Below are 20,533 nucleotides of genomic sequence, written 5' to 3' on the forward strand. Positions count from 1 at the left end.
CAATATGTAAATTGTGGCACATTTATATGGATGAAATTGAATCACATAATTGCAATGCATGAAAGATTTACAATCCATATGGTGGGAATGTCATTATGGTTTGTCTGGTTGTGGGTTGCAGGCTGGCCTGGGACTTCTCAGTCAGTGGACATCTGTGAGGGTCTAGAGGACTGGACCACTGACATCTCAAACATCTCTGACTCTGATGAAGAAGACGATGTGCTGCTGGTGAGCTTTGACCTTAAGATATCGCTCAGATTCAGAGTTATTTTGTGGGGAACTTGTTTAATCAGGTTTCAACAATGAAGGATTTGGGGTTTATATTGTCTAAATGATTTGCTTTAACCTTGTTTTATGCTGGTTTGCTTGTTTTTTAGGTTCCTGGAAGGTATAGAGCAATGGTGGATCACTTAAAGTGCGGCAAGGATGACGTTATCATCAAATGTGGTGATGTCATTCATGTGCTGCAGGAGAGTGCTATGGGGCTTTGGTGAGAGTCATTTTCTATTTTTAATTTATGCTTAAGTTGCGATTAGTCTTTTCTTTCCTATTTTGACGTATATCTGAGTGAAATGGCTTCTCAAACAAGAAAAAATGTAGGTCAGAGTAAGCCAGATAAGGTTAATGATTTCCAGCCCAAAAGCTCTCCAAAGCTCTGCAAAAATATTCACTGCCAAAAGAATGTGATAGAAATCAATTGTCACGGCAACCAAGGTTTATGAGGACCATTTACCCCCTTGAAAACTAAATAAATAATGATGAGAAAATAAAATGATGAAAATAAATAAATTTCCCTGCCAGGAGAACAATACAACAGGAACACGGATTAAGAAATGAACCAACTTTAACCCCTGCACACACCATAAAAGCCGAAAATGTGTCATTCGTGTTAGAAAAAAAATGTACAACAATAATATTAATGCACTTTCCTTTGTGATTCACTTTAACTTAAAAAAGAACTACAGAACGTCTCTCTTGAAATACACATTGTAGAACATAAAGCAGAGCTTTGAACAGTCAAAATGTATTAATCGTTGATTTAAACCTCTTTCAGCTTACGAGTCTAGACCGTTTAAAAGTTGCAGATGTCCTGGTCAGGCCAGTGTGCACATGATGATGGACAAAACTAGTCCCATATTTGATTTCTCTCAGAGTCATGGTTATATTTACAAAGAGCCTTCAAGTCATCTCCCACCGTGTAATCCATCTTTTTAGAGGGTCAATCTCCCACTCTTTACTGTAGCTACCACTTATGCCACTTTGAAATAGCAATTACTTGAATACACAGCTACAAGTTCAAAATCTGAGCTAAAAACCCGTCACTCACGAATCATCACATCTGCCTGCTATCGCTCTTGATTGGCTAAAAGTGCAGACTCAGCCGCAACATCAACACCAACCCAGATTTTGTCCTCCTGCCCAAACCAATTTTTACCCGCATAATCAAATTCAAAACTGCCCAGTTGGGTGGAAATCTGACCTATGTAGCAACGCTGAGAGGGTGGGACTTGATTCTGTCCACTGTGAATTGATTGGATGGTTGTGGTTTGCTATTGCTGTGATGTCATGTGAGTGACAGGTTGTCCTGCCCTCATGCATCATCAGAGAAGAAAAGAGATGTTGCTGCAAGAGGGAGAGGAAGTTAGTTAAAGATTACAGAGGCACATGAATTAAAAAAATTAGTGATGTGCAAGGATAAAAAAAAAATTGAATAAATACTGTAATATTCCATAAAAAAAAAAAAAACAAGAATTGTCCATTTTGATTTCATGGTGACTTTAAGTGCACCAAAAAATATAAGCCATGGTCTGATGTTACAATTCTGGTCGATGTTGATAAGCTGATCATTTTAATGTTATTGTTTATAACTATTAAATGGCCAATATTAAAATACTATTTTGTCTAAATAAATAAAAATAAACACTAAACTCAAAAACACTAAACTTAAAATCAATAGTTTTAAAAGCTAAATGTGAATTTAGGCATCACAACATTATAATGATCAGTATAAAATGGATATTCATTTTGAGATTACACTTTACAGTATATATATATATATATATATATATATATATATATATATATATATATATATATATATATATATATGTATATATATAACAGGTCCTTCTAAAAAATTTGCATACTGTGATAAAGTTCATTATTTTCCATAATGTAATGATAAAAATTAAACTTTCATATATTTTAGATATTAATTGCACACCAACTGAAATATTTCTGGTCTTTTATTGTTTTAATACTGATGATTTTGGCATACAGCTCATGAAAACCCAAAATTCCTATCTCAAAAAATTAGCATATTTCATCCGACCAATAAAATAAGTGTTTTTAATACAAAAAAAGTCAACCTTCAAATAATTATGTTCAGTTATGCACTCAATACTTGGTCGGGAATCCTTTTGCAGAAATGACTGCTTCAATGCGGCGTGGCATGGAGTCAATCAGCCTGTGGCACTGCTGAGGTGTTATGGAGGCCCAGGATGCTTTGATAGCGGCCTTAAGCTCATCCAGAGTGTTGGGTCTTGCGTCTCTCAACTTTCTCTTCACAATATCCCACAGATTCTCTATGGGGTTCAGGTCAGGAGAGTTGGCAGGCCAATTGAGCACAGTAATACCATGGTCAGTAAACCACTTACCAGTGGTTTTGGCACTGTGAGCAGGTGCCAGGTCGTGCTGAAAAATGAAATCAGATGGAAGCATGAAGTGCTCCAAAATCTCCTGATAGCTAGCTGCATTGACCCTGCCCTTGATAAAACACAGTGGACCAACACCAGCAGCTGACATGACACTGCAGACCATCACTGATTGTGGGTACTTGACACTGGACATCAGGCATTTTGGCATTTCCTTCTCCCCAGTCTTCCTCCAGACTCTGGCACCTTGATTTCAGAATGACATGCAAAATTTGCTTTCATCCGAAAAAAGTACTTTGGACCACTGAGCAACAGTCCAGTGCTGCTTCTCTGTAGCCCAGGTCAGGCGCTTCTGCCGCTGTTTCTGGTTCAAAAGTGGCTTGAGCTGGGGAATGCGGCACCTGTAGCCCATTTCCTGCACACGCCTGTGCACGGTGGCTCTGGATGTTTCTACTCCAGACTCAGTCCACTGCTTCCGCAGGTCCCCCAAGGTCTGGAATCGGTCCTTCTCCACAATCTTCCTCAGGGTCCGGTCCCCTCTTCTCGTTGTGCAGCGTTTTTTGCCACACTTTTTCCTTCCCACAGACTTCCCACTGAGGTGCCTTGATACAGCACTCTGGGAACAGCCTATTTGTGCAGAAATTTCTTTCTGTCTTACCCTCTTGCTTGAGGGTGTCAATGATGGCCTTCTGGACAGCAGTCAGGTCGGCAGTCTTACCCATGATTGCGGTTTTGAGTAATGAAACAGGCTGGGAGTTTTTAAAAGCCTCAGGAATCTTTTGCAGGTGTTTAGAGTTAATTAGTTGATTCAGATGATTAGGTTAATAGCTCGTTTAGAGAACCTTTTCATGATATGCTAATTTTTTGAGATAGGAATTTTGGATTTTCATGAGCTGTATGCCAAAATCATCAGTATTAAAACAATAAAAGACCTGAAATATTTCAGTTGGTGTGCAATGAATCTAAAATATATGAAAGTTTAATTTTTATCATTACATTATGGAAAATAATGAACTTTATCACAATATGCTCATTTTTGAGAAGGACCTGTGTATATATATATATATATATTGGACAATATATTCAAATCTTTTAATATCTTCATTAACCGATATGGTACCAAATACTGATATATTGTGCATAAAACGGCACCAACACGTTCTTGCCTACTTAAGACTTAATAATTATTAACCCCCATATATTTGGCTCCAAAATGCTGACATAATTTTGCAATATCTTCTGAAATATAACATTGATTCATAGCCCTCAGGACGAGAGCATATAAAATAATTCTGGATCACCAGTTACGCAACAAGCATCACTCTAATTAACAAGTTAATGATTAATATCATGCTGTAATTCCCACAGGCATGTTAAGAATTTGACTCGTGGAGGCGAAGGAAAACTCCCTGTAGATACACTTCTAAGAATGCTGGAAGATGCAAGCAGAAGTCCCTCCATTAGGTCGGGCAGTGGACTTGTGGTGAGTGAACTGTACAGGCCTAATGATTTTTGTCTCCTTCTGGTTAGTGTAAGTGTAACTGATGTTGGAAACATTAACACTATACTCTAAAATGCAGCTTATACATAAATTAATGTTCATTAAAAATATGTTGAACATTTTATTTTAAAGGGATCATGACATGCATTGTAATATTTTAATGTTTTTTGAGGTTCACTTTTAATGTTAATAAAGTTTTTTGCCAAAAAAACGAAACAAAAACCAAACAAACAAATATATATGTGGAAAACCGATTATATTCGACCTTCATTCTGACCCTCTATCTGAAATTACCTGTTTTAAAGGGGCGGCTCCTTTAAGGCTTTTCAGTAAACGGCAACTGTTATGATTGGCTAACATCATTACATAGGAAACAGAATAAACACCCACTCGCTGTTGTATGACTACGTTCACACCGCCGCCGACTTGAGCTTCCAAAGCTACCGGAAGTCATTCATTTTCAATGGAAGCTGGCTTCTCTCAGCTGCAAGCAGCGTCAAATCCATCGGCGTCGCGTTTTGAGCGTCAATCAGAAAGTTGAAAGTAGCTCAACTTTTTGGTAATGAGCTATGACGCGTTACAGCGGCAAGCAGCGGCAAAAGCCAGCAACCAATCGGAATATAGACATCCTCCGCGCTGGCTGATTCCGGAGAAACACACGATGTACACTTTCGTTCCTACCAAAACATTAGTTCAGATAAAATGGAGGAGAAGCTAATAATCGCCTTTGCTGGGTTTACTATCATTTATGATATGACGTTGTTTGCTTATAGGGACCAGTTACAAAAGAATGAGGCATGGGATGAAATAGCTGGGATAGTTTACATTTTTGCTCTTAAAGTTGAACTTATTTTAAAGGGTTAGTTCGCCCATTTAAGACATGAAGTTGTATGGAATCCTTACCAGCACTATAGTGCATACACACTGACCCACTCTGCTGTCACCTCCCTGGTCAGAGTTCTGGCCGCTTGAAGTTTTTCAAGAAAGTACTCCCGGTTATTTTATAATTGACGTTGACAGCAGCGCAGATTGATAGAAATGGAAAGAAAATAGTGCCGATTAAAACTGAGGTATGAATTTTGACCGGCGTGTTTTTTGTGTGTTAAATTAATCAAGCTTTGAAACGCAAATCATTTTTTCACGTAAAAACGCACAGTTTTGTGGCCCCGGAAAATAACCGGGAGTACTTTCTAGAAAAACTTCCAGCGGCCAGAACTCTGACCAGGGAGGTGACAGCAGAGTGGGTCAGTGTGTATGCACTATAGTGCTGGTAAGGATTGCATACAACTTCATGTCTTAAATGGGCGAACTAACCCTTTAACTTGAATGACGCGTTTTTTAAAACGCTGTGACATGCGCGAGACGCGGCAAAAGACACAAACTTCGAGCACACAGTCTAGCGCGTGTTTACATAGTTAAATAGAAAAGCAGTGAAGTGGAATGCAAAAACACCAATCTCATGTGAAATTTCATGTTGTGACACTTCTCTTCTCCCTGCTACGTCAGAGCGACCAAAGCGTCAACAAGCTTCCCCATACTTTTTGACAAGCGTCCTTGACAGGGCGTCCAGAGCTTCTTTGACACTCAAGTCGGTGGCGGTGTGAACGTACGGTGAGAGTACATTTTTTGAAAACATAACTGTCATCTACAGACAAAGCATTATAAAATAATTTACTTATGGCTGATTTGTGATGCAAGCGGTTGTCAGATCCAAAACAGTTGGCTGCTTCATCTTTCAACACTGGTGCCTCGTTTACAAAACAAAATGCTACAAACAAACATACATGTCTCAAACGTGATCCAGTATGCCATTAAAATAAACCATCCAATTGTGTCCGATGTTGGCATCCATCTGAAGTCTGCATAGAAACGCAAATGAGCTGTTTACACTGGACGCATCAAAGCATCTTTCTTTCACTTTTCAAATTGCTTTCACTTTTCGTCTGTATACTGTATCCAGTGTAGACAGCGTCAGTGATTACAATAGGTTTTATTTGACATGACACGACACTCACATCCAGTGTAAGCAAATGTCAGCCGGTTGATTATGATTTCACTTTTCTAACTTTAGTTAGTGTATAATGTTGCTGTTCGAGCATAAACAGCATCTGCAAAGTTACGACGCTCAAAGTTCAAAGCAAAGGGATATATTTATTTTTAAAGAAATAGCTTTTTAAGGACTACAACAAACGGAGGGTAGGGACTACACAAGCTTCCTCCCGGGTTAGTGACATCACAAATACAAACATTTACATAAACCCCACCCCTGGAAACGCGATTTATCATGACAGAATATGCTAATCATTGACTAGAAGATAACTACACATCAGCTACATAAATTCATCAACTAACCATTAAGAAATGTCCAGTTGCATTCTACAGTACATGTTGTCACTTCTTGGGTCTCTCCATCATTGTCTGACTCCGGTTTGAACATAAAAAGCTAAATTTTCTTGAAATTTTCAGTGCATGTCTGTGTGAGGTAAAAGGACATGAGCTGTTGAAGCTCCGCCCTATGTGCCGGGAGCAGCAGCTCATTTGCATTTAAAGGAACACACCCTCACCCTAAAAAAGTGACAAAATTTTAACATGCTATAAAAAATATCTGTGGGGTATTTTGAGCTAAAACTTCACATAAACACTTTAGGGACATCAAAAACTTATTTTACATTTTGTGAAAAGGGCATTATACCACCCCTTTAAGTGACTGAATGCCAGTAGGCATGGTGTGATAATGTATAACTATTTGTCAATGTCTTGCTCTTGACGCAGTCATATGTATTTACCCATGTGACGTCACAGATCTCCCAATATCAAAACGAGCTGTTTTTTGCTTAATTAAATAAATTGTTTGTTTATAATGAGGACGACGTTTTAAGCTACGAAACTTGCATGATGTATTACTGGTACAAAGACCTCTTATATTTCAAAAGATGGAAGGCAAATTTGATTTTGGATGATTTTGGATTTGAATTTGTCATGACCCCTTTAAAGAGACAAACTGATTCTTTTAATCAGACTTGAGCATACTATAATGTACTGTAGTATAATTTTTTATTTCTCTAAATCCCTTTTGTTTTTGTTTTCTCATAGATACGGGAAATATAAACAGCAGGAAGCCCAGCAACACCTAAGTACATAAACCAAATGTACACAAAGCTCCCACCATGTGACAACCCTAAAGGCCATTACTGTCATTCAGGACTGAGCCCAGTCACGCCAAAACGCACACAAACAAACACAAAGTCAGGAGAACAGAGTCGCCTAGTCAAGAGAAAGTTTCCATCTGCCATAAGTGGGGATTGTGGATTATGTTGGATTTAAAGACAAAAAGAGACAGCAACTACAACAATACAGCGTGGAAATAAAAGGAGCTTTGGGAAGCACAAACTTTACACTGATCCACTTCATCCCTGGAAGGTACCATCACCATACTGTGCCATAACACATGATATGAAACATGTATTTGTGTAGTTAGCACAGTATTTAAATGTATTTTAAAACAGGAAGGTTTATAGCATGGTGTGTACACTGACCTGTGAGAATAGCAAACTTTTTTCTCTCTCCTCAGATGGGTACGTTGGTTGGACACTTGCTTTAAAAAAGCCATTTAATGATGGAATAGATACCAGCGTTACAGTGAATGAAAGATGAAAGCTCACATCAGTAACTAGTCTATGTGCCAAAACCTAACATTCCTTTTTCAAAGACTATTAGGTTCTTTTTTTATTATTCTGACTTTGCTTTGGCATCATTATTTCAGAAATATTCAGAGAAACGTGCAATAAATAGTTCAGAGAGAATGTTAGGTGAAAACTTTTAAATCACTATTCAGCATCGTGATTGCTTTATTGCTTCACTGTTATGCTTCAAAACATGCTGCTCATCTTCAGATGATCCTGCGTTTATATTCATATTTACTTTAAGTCAGATTAAATATGGCTGTTCTGGGCTATTTAACACATCTTTATAGTTTTCAAAGTATTTTTACATGGGGCTACTGTAGAAATGGCATAACTCATTTGTTAATATATTTTTTTTAAATAATTTTTCAGCATATTCACCATATTTGAGTTTTTGTCATTGAAATAAAAAATGTGCTTGGTGGTATACATCATCCAAATGCCACTGTAAGCTTGTCCATTCCATTATTATTTGGAAACTTTCTCCCTGACCCTTCCTGCATTTATAATGTGCAATTGTTAACTGCTTAGAAACAATTGAGGTGAATATGCAAGATGTCATCTATTATTTAGCCTCATTAAAAACTACAATGAATAAATACACAACCGTTCAAAAGTTTGGGGTTTTAAATATTAATTTCATCCAATTTCGACTGATCAAAATTGGCAGTCAGGACATTGATAATGATTTATATTGTAAATAAATGTTGTTCTTTTGAACTTTCAATTCATCAAAGAATGTATCAATATATCAGTGTATCACGGTTTCCACAAAAATATTAAGCAACCAGCACAACTGTTTTTAGTACGGATAATAATAAGTAATGTTTCTTGAACATCAAATCAGCATATTAGAATCATTTCAGAAGGATATCTGAAGACTGGAGTAAAGATGCTGAAAATTCAGTTTGGCCATCACAGGAATAAATTACATTTTAAAATATATTAAAACAGTTGTTTTAAATTATAGCAATATTTTACAATGTTACTATTTGTACAGTATTGACCAAATAAAAAACAGCCTTAGTGAGCATAAGACGTCTTTCAAAAAAATATTAAGAAATCTATCAAAAAATGTAAAAACATCTTACCGACCCCACACTTTTGAAAGGTAGTGTACATGTGCATGTCATAAAGTTGAAAGGGGGAAGAAGAAAGACAGATGTGGTCTGAATGAGTTTCATGTGTACTTCAGTTTGAAGGACACGTCTTAAAGCCATACAGCCATAGGTGTATAATATGTACAGAGTTAGTAAGAAGAAAGTGGTACTGTATATCATGTATGAAAATAATTTCACTAGATGTACAAGCACAAAGTATAAGATGGTAAACTATATATTTTCTTGATTGTTACAGAATGTTTGTTGAATGATGAATAGTAAAATATGATCTGTACAGAAATGACTGTGAGCTCTAAATCATTCCAACGTGCGTTTTTCTTCAAGACAAATTCTGTTTACCAATATTGGACATTTGTCCTGTTCTGATCCCAGTAATGTTACTTATCCAGTTCATATATTTTGAGATGCGGGTGTAGATACCATACTTTCCCTTTTTGGCGCACTCTTCACCCCAGCTGACGATGCCCGTGAGAAACCATGTGTTCTGATAGCGGGTGGCATGGGGTCCTCCGCTGTCTCCCTGGCAGGAATCCTTTTGTGCCGTACTGTAGCCGGCACAGAACATGAAGCGGGAGATGGCGTCAGTGCTGCTGCTTTTGCACTCAGTCCGGTCCACAAAGGGGAGCTCTACTTTCTGAAGTGTTTTGGATACGATGCCCCCGAACTGTAGCTTTCCCCAGCCGCTCACCAGGGAGTTTTGCGCGTTCTTGAGCAGGTTCTCTGTGAAGTCTTTAGAGCCCAGGCAGATGGGCAGGACGTAGTCTGAGAATTTAACGGGACCCTTGAGCTTTAACAGGGCGATGTCATGATTGTAAAGACTGTGTTGAGAGTTGTAACGTGGATGGATATGGTACTCCGCTATGCTGTGGTCACTCTCTTTTCCCTCCTTCTTTGAGATGTCATGTTCCCCTAAAGTAGTATAGCAAATCATTTACAATATGCATGACATCACATCACATCACATTTGCCCTGAAAGGCAATAGGCTACTGTTGATTGTTAAGAGTCTCTTAAATTAAATAAATATTTATTTATTGTTTTATATATGTACACTGGATAGCATAAGTGAACACACCCATACTAAAGTTGATTAAAAGAGGAATAAAAAATGATCTGTTGGAAATCGATCTTAATGCCTTAATTTAAAAAATGAGGATGGCATGGTCTTTTCAGTTAGGCTAATAGCTGGTATGAATTGCATTGAGAGATGATCTTATGGAAAGTGCCCCATGACAATCTCTAGGTATGGTGAAGGGAATGTGACGATGTGGGATATTTTAACTCCAAAGGCCAAGGGAACATTATCAGGATGCATATTATCCTGGATCCATAAAACAACTGGCCTTTAAAAATAAAAATCTGCCTGCCTCTATGGGAATTTAACATAGGGGTGTCCTGACTTCTGCACCCTGTATTTTAAGGAAGAACATTTATTTATTTGCGATACATTATTCATTAAGAAAGGAAATTGGTGTCCTTAAAGGTTGGATTTTCCTCATTTTTTAAATGAAGGCATTAAGATTAAGATTTTTTATTCCTCTTTTTAGTCAACTTTAGCATGGGTGTGTTCACTTATGCTAGGCACTGTGTATATATATATATATATAATATGTGAAATAAAACAATAATAAATTAATAATAATAAATGGGTTAATAAAACAATTAATATATAAACAGATAACATAGTGGTAGTAGTAGTAGTGGTAGTAAAAACAACAATGATTTTCTTGCTTTATATGTACAACTGCATATTAAAAATGTTTTTTTCTATAACCAAATAGCAATAACAACTATATGACAGTGTAGTTCTCTCACCCACTCTGATGAAGAAAGATCCCACCTTTCCTTCAACACAGTGGGCAGCTGTAATGACCCATTCTTCACTGAGAAGAGAGCCTCCACAAAATACATTCTTATTCACATTTGCCAGAAAAACCACCTGCCAAAGAAAAAGACAGATTGATATTAATTTTTATTTTTTTATTTCCTCCATATAAGGTTCTGTTCTGTGGATTTTTCGACACAAACCAATGATTATGCCAGCCCTGCTTCATAAAACGAGGAACAAAATCATGAATGTTTTATTTACACACACACACAATTAATCTCTTCACTACCTGCCAGGGAATCTCCCCTGGTGTTGCCTCATTGCCTCCTACAATGCGATGTTCATTGTTTGTTGCATTTTTGATAGTTGGTTGAGTGGCAGAGAAAGCCCAGGAGGAGCTGTTGTCCAGTGTAGGTTGAAGTGTGAAACTGCTGTTCACTTCAGGGGCATCTGTAGGACTGGACTCTGTCATATTGTGTTCAGTTGTATTGACGTGATTGATGGATTGATTTTGATTTCCATCCTCAGCACTGATAAGGGATCTTGAGTTAAGAGTTTCAGCAATAATCTTACCGAGACGTCCACATGGGTATTGCCCTATAAAGATGCAAGTAGATGGATCAAGAGCAAGATCTAATCAACAACCCAACCCAAACGTCTGCTAAAACATGCAATCACATTCCTCGTTCCTTGAATGTAAATGTTATTCAAAATACACTACTGCAGATGAAAGGTCATACTGCACAATATAAGAAAAGCTTTGAGCTAGAAATACAGTATGTGTCCCAGTGACAATACAGTGGCTTAATGCAGATAAATGGCATGTAATAAATGGGAATAGATTCCAGTACCTGTAGGTTCACATGTCCTGCTGTCCAGAGCCAATCTGTAACCCTCGGCACAGTCACACACTGCTCCATAAATTTTATCCACAGTGCAGAAGTGCATGCAGCCTCCATTATTTACATTACACTGTTTTGCCATCTCTGCACCAGGCCAACCCATGAAACACACATAAGGTTTAGCAGAGGAAGACCTTAAGATTAACTAAAGCAGGTTAAAAATTTCTATTAACAAGATAAAAAGGTGTATGTTTATATACATTTTATGATGTTTTCTTTTATAAATATCTGTGTGTGCGTGTGTGTGTGTGTGTGTTTGTGTGTGTGTATATATATATATATATATATATATATATATATATATATATATTCACTTTGTTTTAAAGGGTAACTAAACCCCTGGGCAAAGCCTGACTCCACCGACTGGCAATATTTGAAAAATGCTGGAAAAGTGGGCAGACCATAGACAGTAAAGGGGCAGACCCCAGCGGAGATAGAGGCGACGAACCGAGGGCGGGGCTGAGCGGGGAGGCGTGCACCTGAGACACGCAGTGACAGCTGCTGTCAAACTAGCTAAAATGGAGTGACGCAAGTAGCTTTCCAACAGAGCGGTCATTTGAAGTCGAGAACTTTTCTCCCCCAACTTCACCTGAAGTGGAGGAGGGTGAATTGTCTGTGGACACCAGCTCAAACTAAGGTCTTAACTCCCGCATCGCGATCGGCATACGATTATTCTTATATTCAGTCATTTTGAGGTAATTTTTTCCAGGATTATTATTAGGCTACTATTACGTTCATTATATTTTGCTGCTATGCGAAAAAAATTATCAGCAAATCGCGCCGGCGCGTTTGTCGACACAAGAGGATTAACTTTAGCCTAATAAGAAGGAACATAAATTGTGATTAAAAATATATTCTCACCTGACGCCGCTGCGGAGGTGGAGTTCATGCAGGAAGAGCAGCGTTTGGAAGCCCATTTCCACCTCCATTGCGTTGGAGAAGCAATCCCACGTAAAATGCAGGTTGCACACTGGAGCGATAGGCGACATTAACTACCTAGGCTACACGAAATAATCTAAATAACTATATAAATGCTATGCTAACTAGATGCTAATAAATATATCTATCCTGATCGTTTTCAATACTTGTAATTCCAACTCCTGACTCGCTACAGTAGTTTTGACGGAACCAGATGCTTTTATACCAGGGGGTGCCAAGGGCGAGGTGAGCTCGCAGCAAGGGCGTGACAGAGTGATGTCAGAAAGTATTCTACGTCAGAGAGTACCCCTACTGCAGGAGCTTTCTGTTAACCTGAAGAGGGCAGCACTCAGATGTTTTTACACCATATATTTGAAATTTAAAACACTTTATACCCAAATGTCAAAAAATGTACTCGAATCAATGAACAGCATTTATGAAGCTCCATTCTTACAGATAATTAACTAAAAAAAGTTGTTTTAGTGTTTAGTTACCCTTTAATATATATATATATATAAAAAATATATACATACTTTATATGTATATATACAGTATATTGTATGTATTCATATACAGCGGTTAAAGTGGGATTTGGTAGGTGGGGGAACCCACAAATTTTGTGTATAGGTGCAACAGGGAAAAATGACTCACCGTGGGACAATATATTGAGTATCGTGGTATAGCAATACTTTTTGGGACAAGAGTGTCACTGTGGCACCACATATCACAATACTTATTTACTTGATATTTTAATGGTTTTATTTTGGTCTATCAACACTGATATGACTATGATATTATGTTAAAATTGCAGAACACTGGGCCAAAAATTGAGCCCTGGCATTGTAGCCACATCAGCCCACACGAAATATCGAACATTAAACTAACTTTACCGCGCTCAACCACCGTGAGTGCATTTCACGCATTTATAATCACTCGCGTTAACGCGTTCAGCGGGGAGGAAGGGAGGTTGGTCGGCCAGTCGGTCCATCTCGGGACCAGCGAGATTCGTTGACATTAATACACGGGTTTCTTGTATACAAACAATACCGGATGCGCGCGCATCCAGGGGCATCTGTTATGCCGAGTTCTGTAAAAGAACATTGTAATTAACGTAGATTTCGCATTGTTTGTAATTTCTTGTTGACTCAATAATAAACTATAATTTCAGAGTTGGATCTGTTTGTTTGTGTTTCATATTAATATAACATTATGTAAAACGTCCAACTGTTTACGAATCAAAATCCGGAAATACTGTGATGCATGAATGAATTATCATGTTAGACTAAGTTAGTAATGTAATAATAATAATAATAATAATAATAAAACTTTATTACAGACTCACCGGTCCAAATAAAAACAAACAAGACAGTACACACAATACAATACAATATAATAAAAACAAATACAACTTCAGAGGAGACAACTATACCAATTCTTCCATAACTTGGACTTATACCGTGTAGTGCTAAACTAGATATTGGTCAATGCCACAATTATATAATTCTCTGAGTTATTCAGCCGACATATAAATTTGTACATAACATTTCTCAATGTGGCTTGCAGAGTATTAACACCTGCAGCCACAAACATCTCACTGGCACTACACCAGCGTGGTCTTCTCAGCAGAATTCTCAGTGCGTCGTTGTAAGCTACCTGAAGTTTATGCAAGCTAGCTTTGCTGAAACTAGACCACAAGTGGGCATTGTGGAGAGGAGTGCAGTAAGCTCTGAACAAAGCAACTTTCACACTATCTGTGCACCCACCAAACTTACGAGCCGAACTATTCGCCTGAGCATATATAGAGCGGCATTGCCTATAAACGTCAAGGTCATCCTTCAACAAGTCTCTAATGAGATGCCCAAGATACTTATATTTGCTCAAAAATATCAAGGTATTACCTGGCAATTTAAAAGGAGGAAACATTTGACATTTATCCTCCTTTGTTCTACATATCATCACCGCACTCTTGTCTGTATTAAATTTTATGTCATGAACAGTTCCATAGTCAGAGCAAACATTAAGAAGCTGTTGCAGACCAGCACTGCTAGGACTGAATACCACAAGGTCATCTGCATACATAATAGCCTCTATAGAGCCCGAATTTGCTTTTATATAAGTTAACCTTGTTTACGTTACTTTAGGACCTGCAACATATCATGACTGCACACATATAACGTTACTTTACTGTAAATCAAAGATTTGACGATGGATTATGTGGGAAGTAGTAGCTACCTCCGACCGTGGCGATTATATTAAAAAACTTACTCTCAGCAATGGTGAGATCTTGCCGGATCCCTACGCAATACCTGACGATCTTTGGATTGTGGATGACAAGAAGTGGCCAGCAATTGTATGGCCTGATATATATATATAATTGTCTAATTCAGACACCAAGTGTGTATACAAGAGAAATGATAAGAGCGTACAAATCCCTTGATGCATACAACTACGTGCTATGTGGTCATGTGCAGCTCGTCAAATACTTTGATGCTGCACCGGATTTTTGCGTGTTGAGGTCATATGTGCTCCCTAGTCAAAGGCAAGGCATTAAAGCCTGATGCCTGGGTGTATGTCCATAAGGGCCTTGGTTACATCCTTACGGCTAACTGCAAATGCATGGCAGGGTACGTCTATCAAAATGTATCTGTCATCAGAAACCCTTTACTCCGGTACGAAGACCACGGGTCTTTTGCCCCCTGGCTGCGTGCGCAAGCAGTGATGACGTCGCCGAGAAATCCATGTATGAATCTATTTATTTAATAATTTATCTGAGGTGCCGGAACACTGTTCCGGACCGTTCCGGCTCACTTTAACCCCTGTTAACGTGTTAAATGTAGCCTATAATTTGTATTACTTAAAATTATATAATATATATGTTAAAAAACAGAATAAATGTCATATCTAATTTTATTCATTTTTAATATATATTAAAAACATTCGATATATATATATATATATATTAGTGGTGGGCATAGATTATTTTTTTTAATCTAGATTAATCTCACTGGAAACTTGGAATTAATAGATTAATCTAGATTAAAATGGCTCATTTGAATTCTGCCGAAGGCATTCAGAATATGTGTGCTACCCAAATAATGACTAAAAGTAAGTCTTTGAGAACGGGTTTCTCAAGCCAGGTGGCGCATTAGACCAGGGGCTCATCTCCAATTTCCAAAATGCATCACAAACTGCTTGAGAAAGCTGTTCTTCTATGATAATTGGTGATGAAAATAAATCATGTTCAATCAGACTTGTGTTTACTAACTGTGCTGACGGGCTTGCCTCGGTTGCACTCAAACATAGTACCCTAGTTTGACGACGACTCTTCCCCTGCGCTACATCAGTGCTTGGCCAGGTGTTGTGCCGAATTTTGACTCCCTGCCAAATTATTACTCCCCTCGTTGAAATCAGTAGCCTATCTGATTGCCTAATCCTAACCCCACCCCTAATCCTAACTCCTCCCCCACAACTAATCTTAAACCTACCATACTAGGGGGGTAATAATTTGGCGGGAGTCAGAATTCGGCACCACACCTGTATCTACCGCATTAGCTAAGGGATGCTTTGCGTTTAGGTGGTACTTGAGACTGTCAGCTGAATGCGTGGAACGCTTTTCAGAGAAGATAAGGTAACTTATTTTAGCACAATTCACACCCAGCGGTAATTCGGGAAAACAAAATATCCGAATGCTCCACATGAAACTTTGGTCTTCCGACCTTTTAACATCGTGTCGATTTATTTTGGTTAATATAAGGGAGAGTGAGCAAGACAGCGCTCAGTGTGGAGATGGTGAAGTCGCCTGGCTCCGAAGTGAGAGAGTGCGCACGCGCTCTCTCTCTGCTCGTTCTTTCAGTTAAACATGTGTCCTGTCCCAAATGCAGCAGTTCATCTACATTACTCACCGATCAAATAAGACTTTGGCGGACAAAAATTCGCTTTGGCGGGCGCTAAAAAAAATCAATGCAGGAAAAACCCTGTTATTGCAAACAGGAAACAGCATAATTTCATTTAGTAAAATAAAGCCAAGCTTTAAGCCTGTTTTATGCTTCTGCGTCGAATCGACGGCGTACCCCCGCAGACCCCTCTGCGTCGCCGCGAACCCCTCCGCCGTAGCTCGACGTGCACCTTCAAAAAAATTGTAACTACGCGTCGAGGCGACGCAGACCACAAGGGCTGTGATTGGTCAGATGCACCGCGATGCAACTCAACCTGACGCAGAACCATAAAACGGCCACGACGCCGTGGTTGACGCAGAAGCATAATGAGGCCTTTAGATCGTCTTTTCCACTCCATGTTTACCTCCTCTGCTCAAATCGCTTTGACATCACGAATGACGCACAGATGCGTATAGGACGTCGCGCTATGGTGCCCGATAAAGGACAAAAGGGAAAGTTGTGAGTTCACGGTCTGTATATTATGGCTGCGACTCGGAGCAGGAGCATCGATAAGAGGAATCGTTAACGTCGAGGGCATTAAATATCGATGGTTCGTAAACTTAGAACCGGTTCTCGAGTTGAACTGGTTTTCAATTCCCATCCCTACCCCCTACAGTGCAATTCGGCTAGGTATACATCCACGCTAAAATATCAAGGTGAAAGTCATCATAGATTGCGTAGTATAGCCTAGACCCAGCTCCCAACCCAACTTTGAGAATAGATTAACGGCGATATTTTTTTTATCGCCCGATAAGAGTCTCACGTTAACCCCGATAACGGCCCACCACTAATATATATATATATATATATATATATATATATATATATATATATATATATATATATATATATATATATAATTTAAATAAACACTATAACTAAAACTATAAAATAAGACAACATATTTTGGCATATTTGTTATGTTGTCTGAACTAGAAGATATAATGTCAAATCTTATAGTTTATAAGCTCATAACTCACATATAAGCTTACCTAACTCACAGTTCTTCCCACTAAAGCGTGCTGGACACCAGCAGGTGTATGTACTCATACCATCCTCACATTTCCCACCATTCTGACAGGGATTCGACTGACACTGGTCTCCATCTGAAAGAGGAGAGGCCATGATCATTATATTATCAATACATTCTGTTATGTTAATGTGATATAAAATTTACACACTATGGACAAAATAAAGGATAGAAAGATACAAAAATGTTTTACATAGCACATACATCAACATTCTGTCACAGTCCTGTCACCCTTATCTGTGTCTTCTCTGGGTTTAGTGACAGAGCTGTGACTCCCGGTTTGTTATGTGTTTGTGTTGGTCTGGTTTATTGTGAGCACATGGCTTGTCTTGTATTCATTGTGCCATGTGCTCTCCTGTCAATTGTCTAGCCCCTCCCATCTCGTTTTCTGATAATTAATTTAATTTTTCACACCTGCCTTGTTTGTTCCCTATTTAGTCTCCCTGAGTTTGTAGTCCTGTGCTTGTTCGTTATATTATGTTTAGTGTTCCTGCCGTTAGACCTGCTTATCTGTTTGCCTGCTTTTGTTTTCAGTTTGTACCTGGATTTATTTTCTATTTTTATTAAACCTTCATTCTCTGCTATTGAGTTCTCGCTTTCCTTTTCTACACCAATCCGTGACACATTCGTACTCACCAATATAATTCCTCCAGAATTTCATCTGAAACAAAGTTAGGAAAGGTTTAAACTCATAAAGAGAGTCCTAAAAACGTTCTTAGGAGATAAATGTGTTAATGCTACTCACGGTTTGCTCCTGGTCTTCAAAGACCTCTCTGACCTCCTCCAGATTGCAGCGCTCTTCAAAACATTCCCTTTCCAAGTTAGCCTTCATAATAACCTCCTCCCATCCTGCGTTAAAGCGTTTTTGTCTCTTCAGAAGAGACCCCGCCAGCTCCCTCGGCAGAAACACTGAAGCTACATACAAAACAGAGACACACTGAGAAATCACTAACGACAAGGTCTGCTTCTAGGGCACAGATGAAGTAGTCTACAAGCACCGAAGATTTGGCAAGAGAATATTGTTTTACTTTGAAAGGCTTGTTATGCTGAATTTGAACAGCTATTGAAGTCTGAGGCAAAGACTTCATTTCAGCTCCACCATGATAGAAATGATTTTACAATTGATTTTTGGTTTCCTTTATGTTTTCTCATAACACAAAACATCTTCTGTTGTTAACCAGTTTCTCTCTTTACTAGCTCTAAGTGGTTATAACACAAGGTTTTTTACATTTCAAAAGACTACAAGTTACATACAAATGCATTGACCATTAAAATATATTTTTTGACACTATATTACACTAACCAGCTCAAACTGAGAATTTTGACAATTTGTTGTTTCATTTACAAAACACACACACACACACACACACACACACACACACACACACACACACACACACACACACACACACACATGTATATGTATATATATATACACACACATATATATATGTATACATATATATGATTTCCAGGAACAAACATAAACAAGATTATAATAATGTTAACATACCTTCAGACATTAGACATGTTTCAAGAAGTAAAGTGCATATCAAAATAATGTGATAAATCTTCACCATTTTCTCTTTGGTGATTTCCCTTCTGGCAGAAATCTTTTTTCCAGCAGTCAAAATACTTTCATGATCTGTTCCAAAGTTCAGGACATATCTGTTTGCACTTCATGCAAACAGATATCTCAACCGGTGGGTGTTTTTTTTTTTTGCAGTGTTTGTGGGTCATTTCCCCTGCATTTTACCATATAAGCAGTTTGTAGTGTCATGAGAAAGCATTCCATTGTTTGAATAATGCATTTTGTCACACTTCAGAATTTATAACATAAAAAGTATGAAACATAATATGTGGATTATATCCATATATATATACACCCCCCCCCCCCCCCCCCCAATTCAAAGCAAATATTGACAAGACTTGGCTGACTAATACAGGCCTCATAACTGAATTCCATAGCTGCTATTAAGAAACAACAAACACCGACACTGCTAAGAGTTGAGATGTGCTCTTTTGACAAACAACTATATCTTCTATGACATAAATTCTTTAGTCGAAAAAAATATACAGTCTGTATAGCCTGTTTGTTTGTTTTCTTTGCAACGTGTTCTCATTTAGTGATTTGTGCTAAACGTGCCTAAGAAACCGGACAGACCTAGTTTAAAAGTTTTAAATATTTATAGTGCTCATATCCCACAATCCGACTTTAAAAAAAAGAGACTTGTCTCATCTTTTTTATGTAACAGGATTTGTGACTTCTCTCTAGCAGTCTAACAGGAAGTTTAAACTACATAATTAATGCTGCTCTTGGATGGGTGAATGAAATGGGAATTAAGGCTTTCTGGTGGTCAACTAGTCAACTTTTTCTTTGCCATCTTAATAGATAATTATAGTTATTGTTGTTCAATAGCCTATGTAAATATTTATCTCACTCAAACAATATTTTAGCACCCTAGTTAGACTACCTTTTCAGGCGAACTCGATTTCTCAGCAGAAAACGATTTAGAAAATTAAACACGATACTGAAAATCCAGTGGGCAACTAAATAATTAGTTATTTATTTAGAAAATTAATGAATGTAATTAATTAGTATAGCCTACTTGGTAATGTATCCACAATAATTCGTATATTTACGCTTAACAACTAGGGCCTACTTTTTGCCAAATTAAGCAAGTAAATGATAGCGAGCTAACGATAGGCCGTAGGCTACGTTACCTGTTGTACTAGGCATTTTAGTTTGTTTGTTTATTAAAACATAGTATAACATATTTTCTTTTCATGAACCGACCTGTTGCAGCTCTTTCACAGTTCAGCTAATGAATGGTCTTGCGTAAATCTACATGATGTTTGTCAACTAGAGAGCATTCTGACTCTTCTGACTGAAGGGCGACGTCACGCGTCACGTGATGAAGTTGGGGACTGGGCTTTACAACACGACCTCAATAGTTGCGTAT

General features: G+C 38.1%; 2 protein-coding genes across 8 annotated transcripts in view; one reads left to right on the forward strand and one right to left on the reverse strand.

Annotated features, from left to right (window-relative positions):
- mcf2b (MCF.2 cell line derived transforming sequence b) overlaps positions 1-9,239 on the forward strand; it is a 22,009-nt gene extending 12,770 nt beyond the window's left edge. For 2 of the 6 annotated variants that reach the window (XR_013207091.1, XR_013207090.1), the window contains 5 exons: positions 122-228; positions 378-490; positions 4,023-4,137; positions 7,249-7,575; positions 7,727-9,239. Coding sequence is in view for 3 of the 6 variants with exons in the window: in XM_077242639.1 (XP_077098754.1) it covers positions 122-228; positions 378-490; positions 4,023-4,137; positions 4,461-4,475 (350 nt within the window). In the remaining 3 variants the exon portion in view is untranslated. Of the gene's footprint in view, positions 1-121; positions 229-377; positions 491-4,022; positions 4,138-4,460; positions 4,496-7,248 lie in introns of those variants that run through there. The other 4 variants (XM_077242638.1, XM_077242640.1, XM_077242639.1 and 1 more) reach the window with 3 other exon arrangements.
- f9b (coagulation factor IXb) lies at positions 9,158-20,480 on the reverse strand. 2 transcript variants are annotated; one of them, XM_077242643.1, is made up of 8 exons: positions 20,368-20,480; positions 18,316-18,485; positions 18,207-18,231; positions 17,533-17,646; positions 11,637-11,771; positions 11,075-11,382; positions 10,773-10,896; positions 9,158-9,868 (listed from the first exon to the last, which is right to left on the reverse strand). In XM_077242643.1, the coding sequence occupies exons 2-8, from the start codon at positions 18,400-18,402 to the stop codon at positions 9,279-9,281; spliced, it is 1,383 nt and encodes a 460-aa protein (XP_077098758.1). In that variant the 5' UTR covers positions 18,403-18,485; positions 20,368-20,480; the 3' UTR covers positions 9,158-9,278. The 2 variants fall into 2 exon arrangements, with proteins under 2 accessions (XP_077098758.1, XP_077098757.1); XM_077242642.1 differs by lacking the exon at positions 20,368-20,480 and adding an exon at positions 19,084-19,225.
- Between the last annotated feature and the right edge of the window lie 53 nt (positions 20,481-20,533).

This window comes from Siphateles boraxobius, unplaced genomic scaffold, assembly GCF_051911475.1.
Source record: "Siphateles boraxobius isolate OS27281-9 unplaced genomic scaffold, OSU_SipBor_1 25, whole genome shotgun sequence".
NCBI classification, from domain to species: Eukaryota; Metazoa; Chordata; class Actinopteri; order Cypriniformes; family Leuciscidae; genus Siphateles; species Siphateles boraxobius.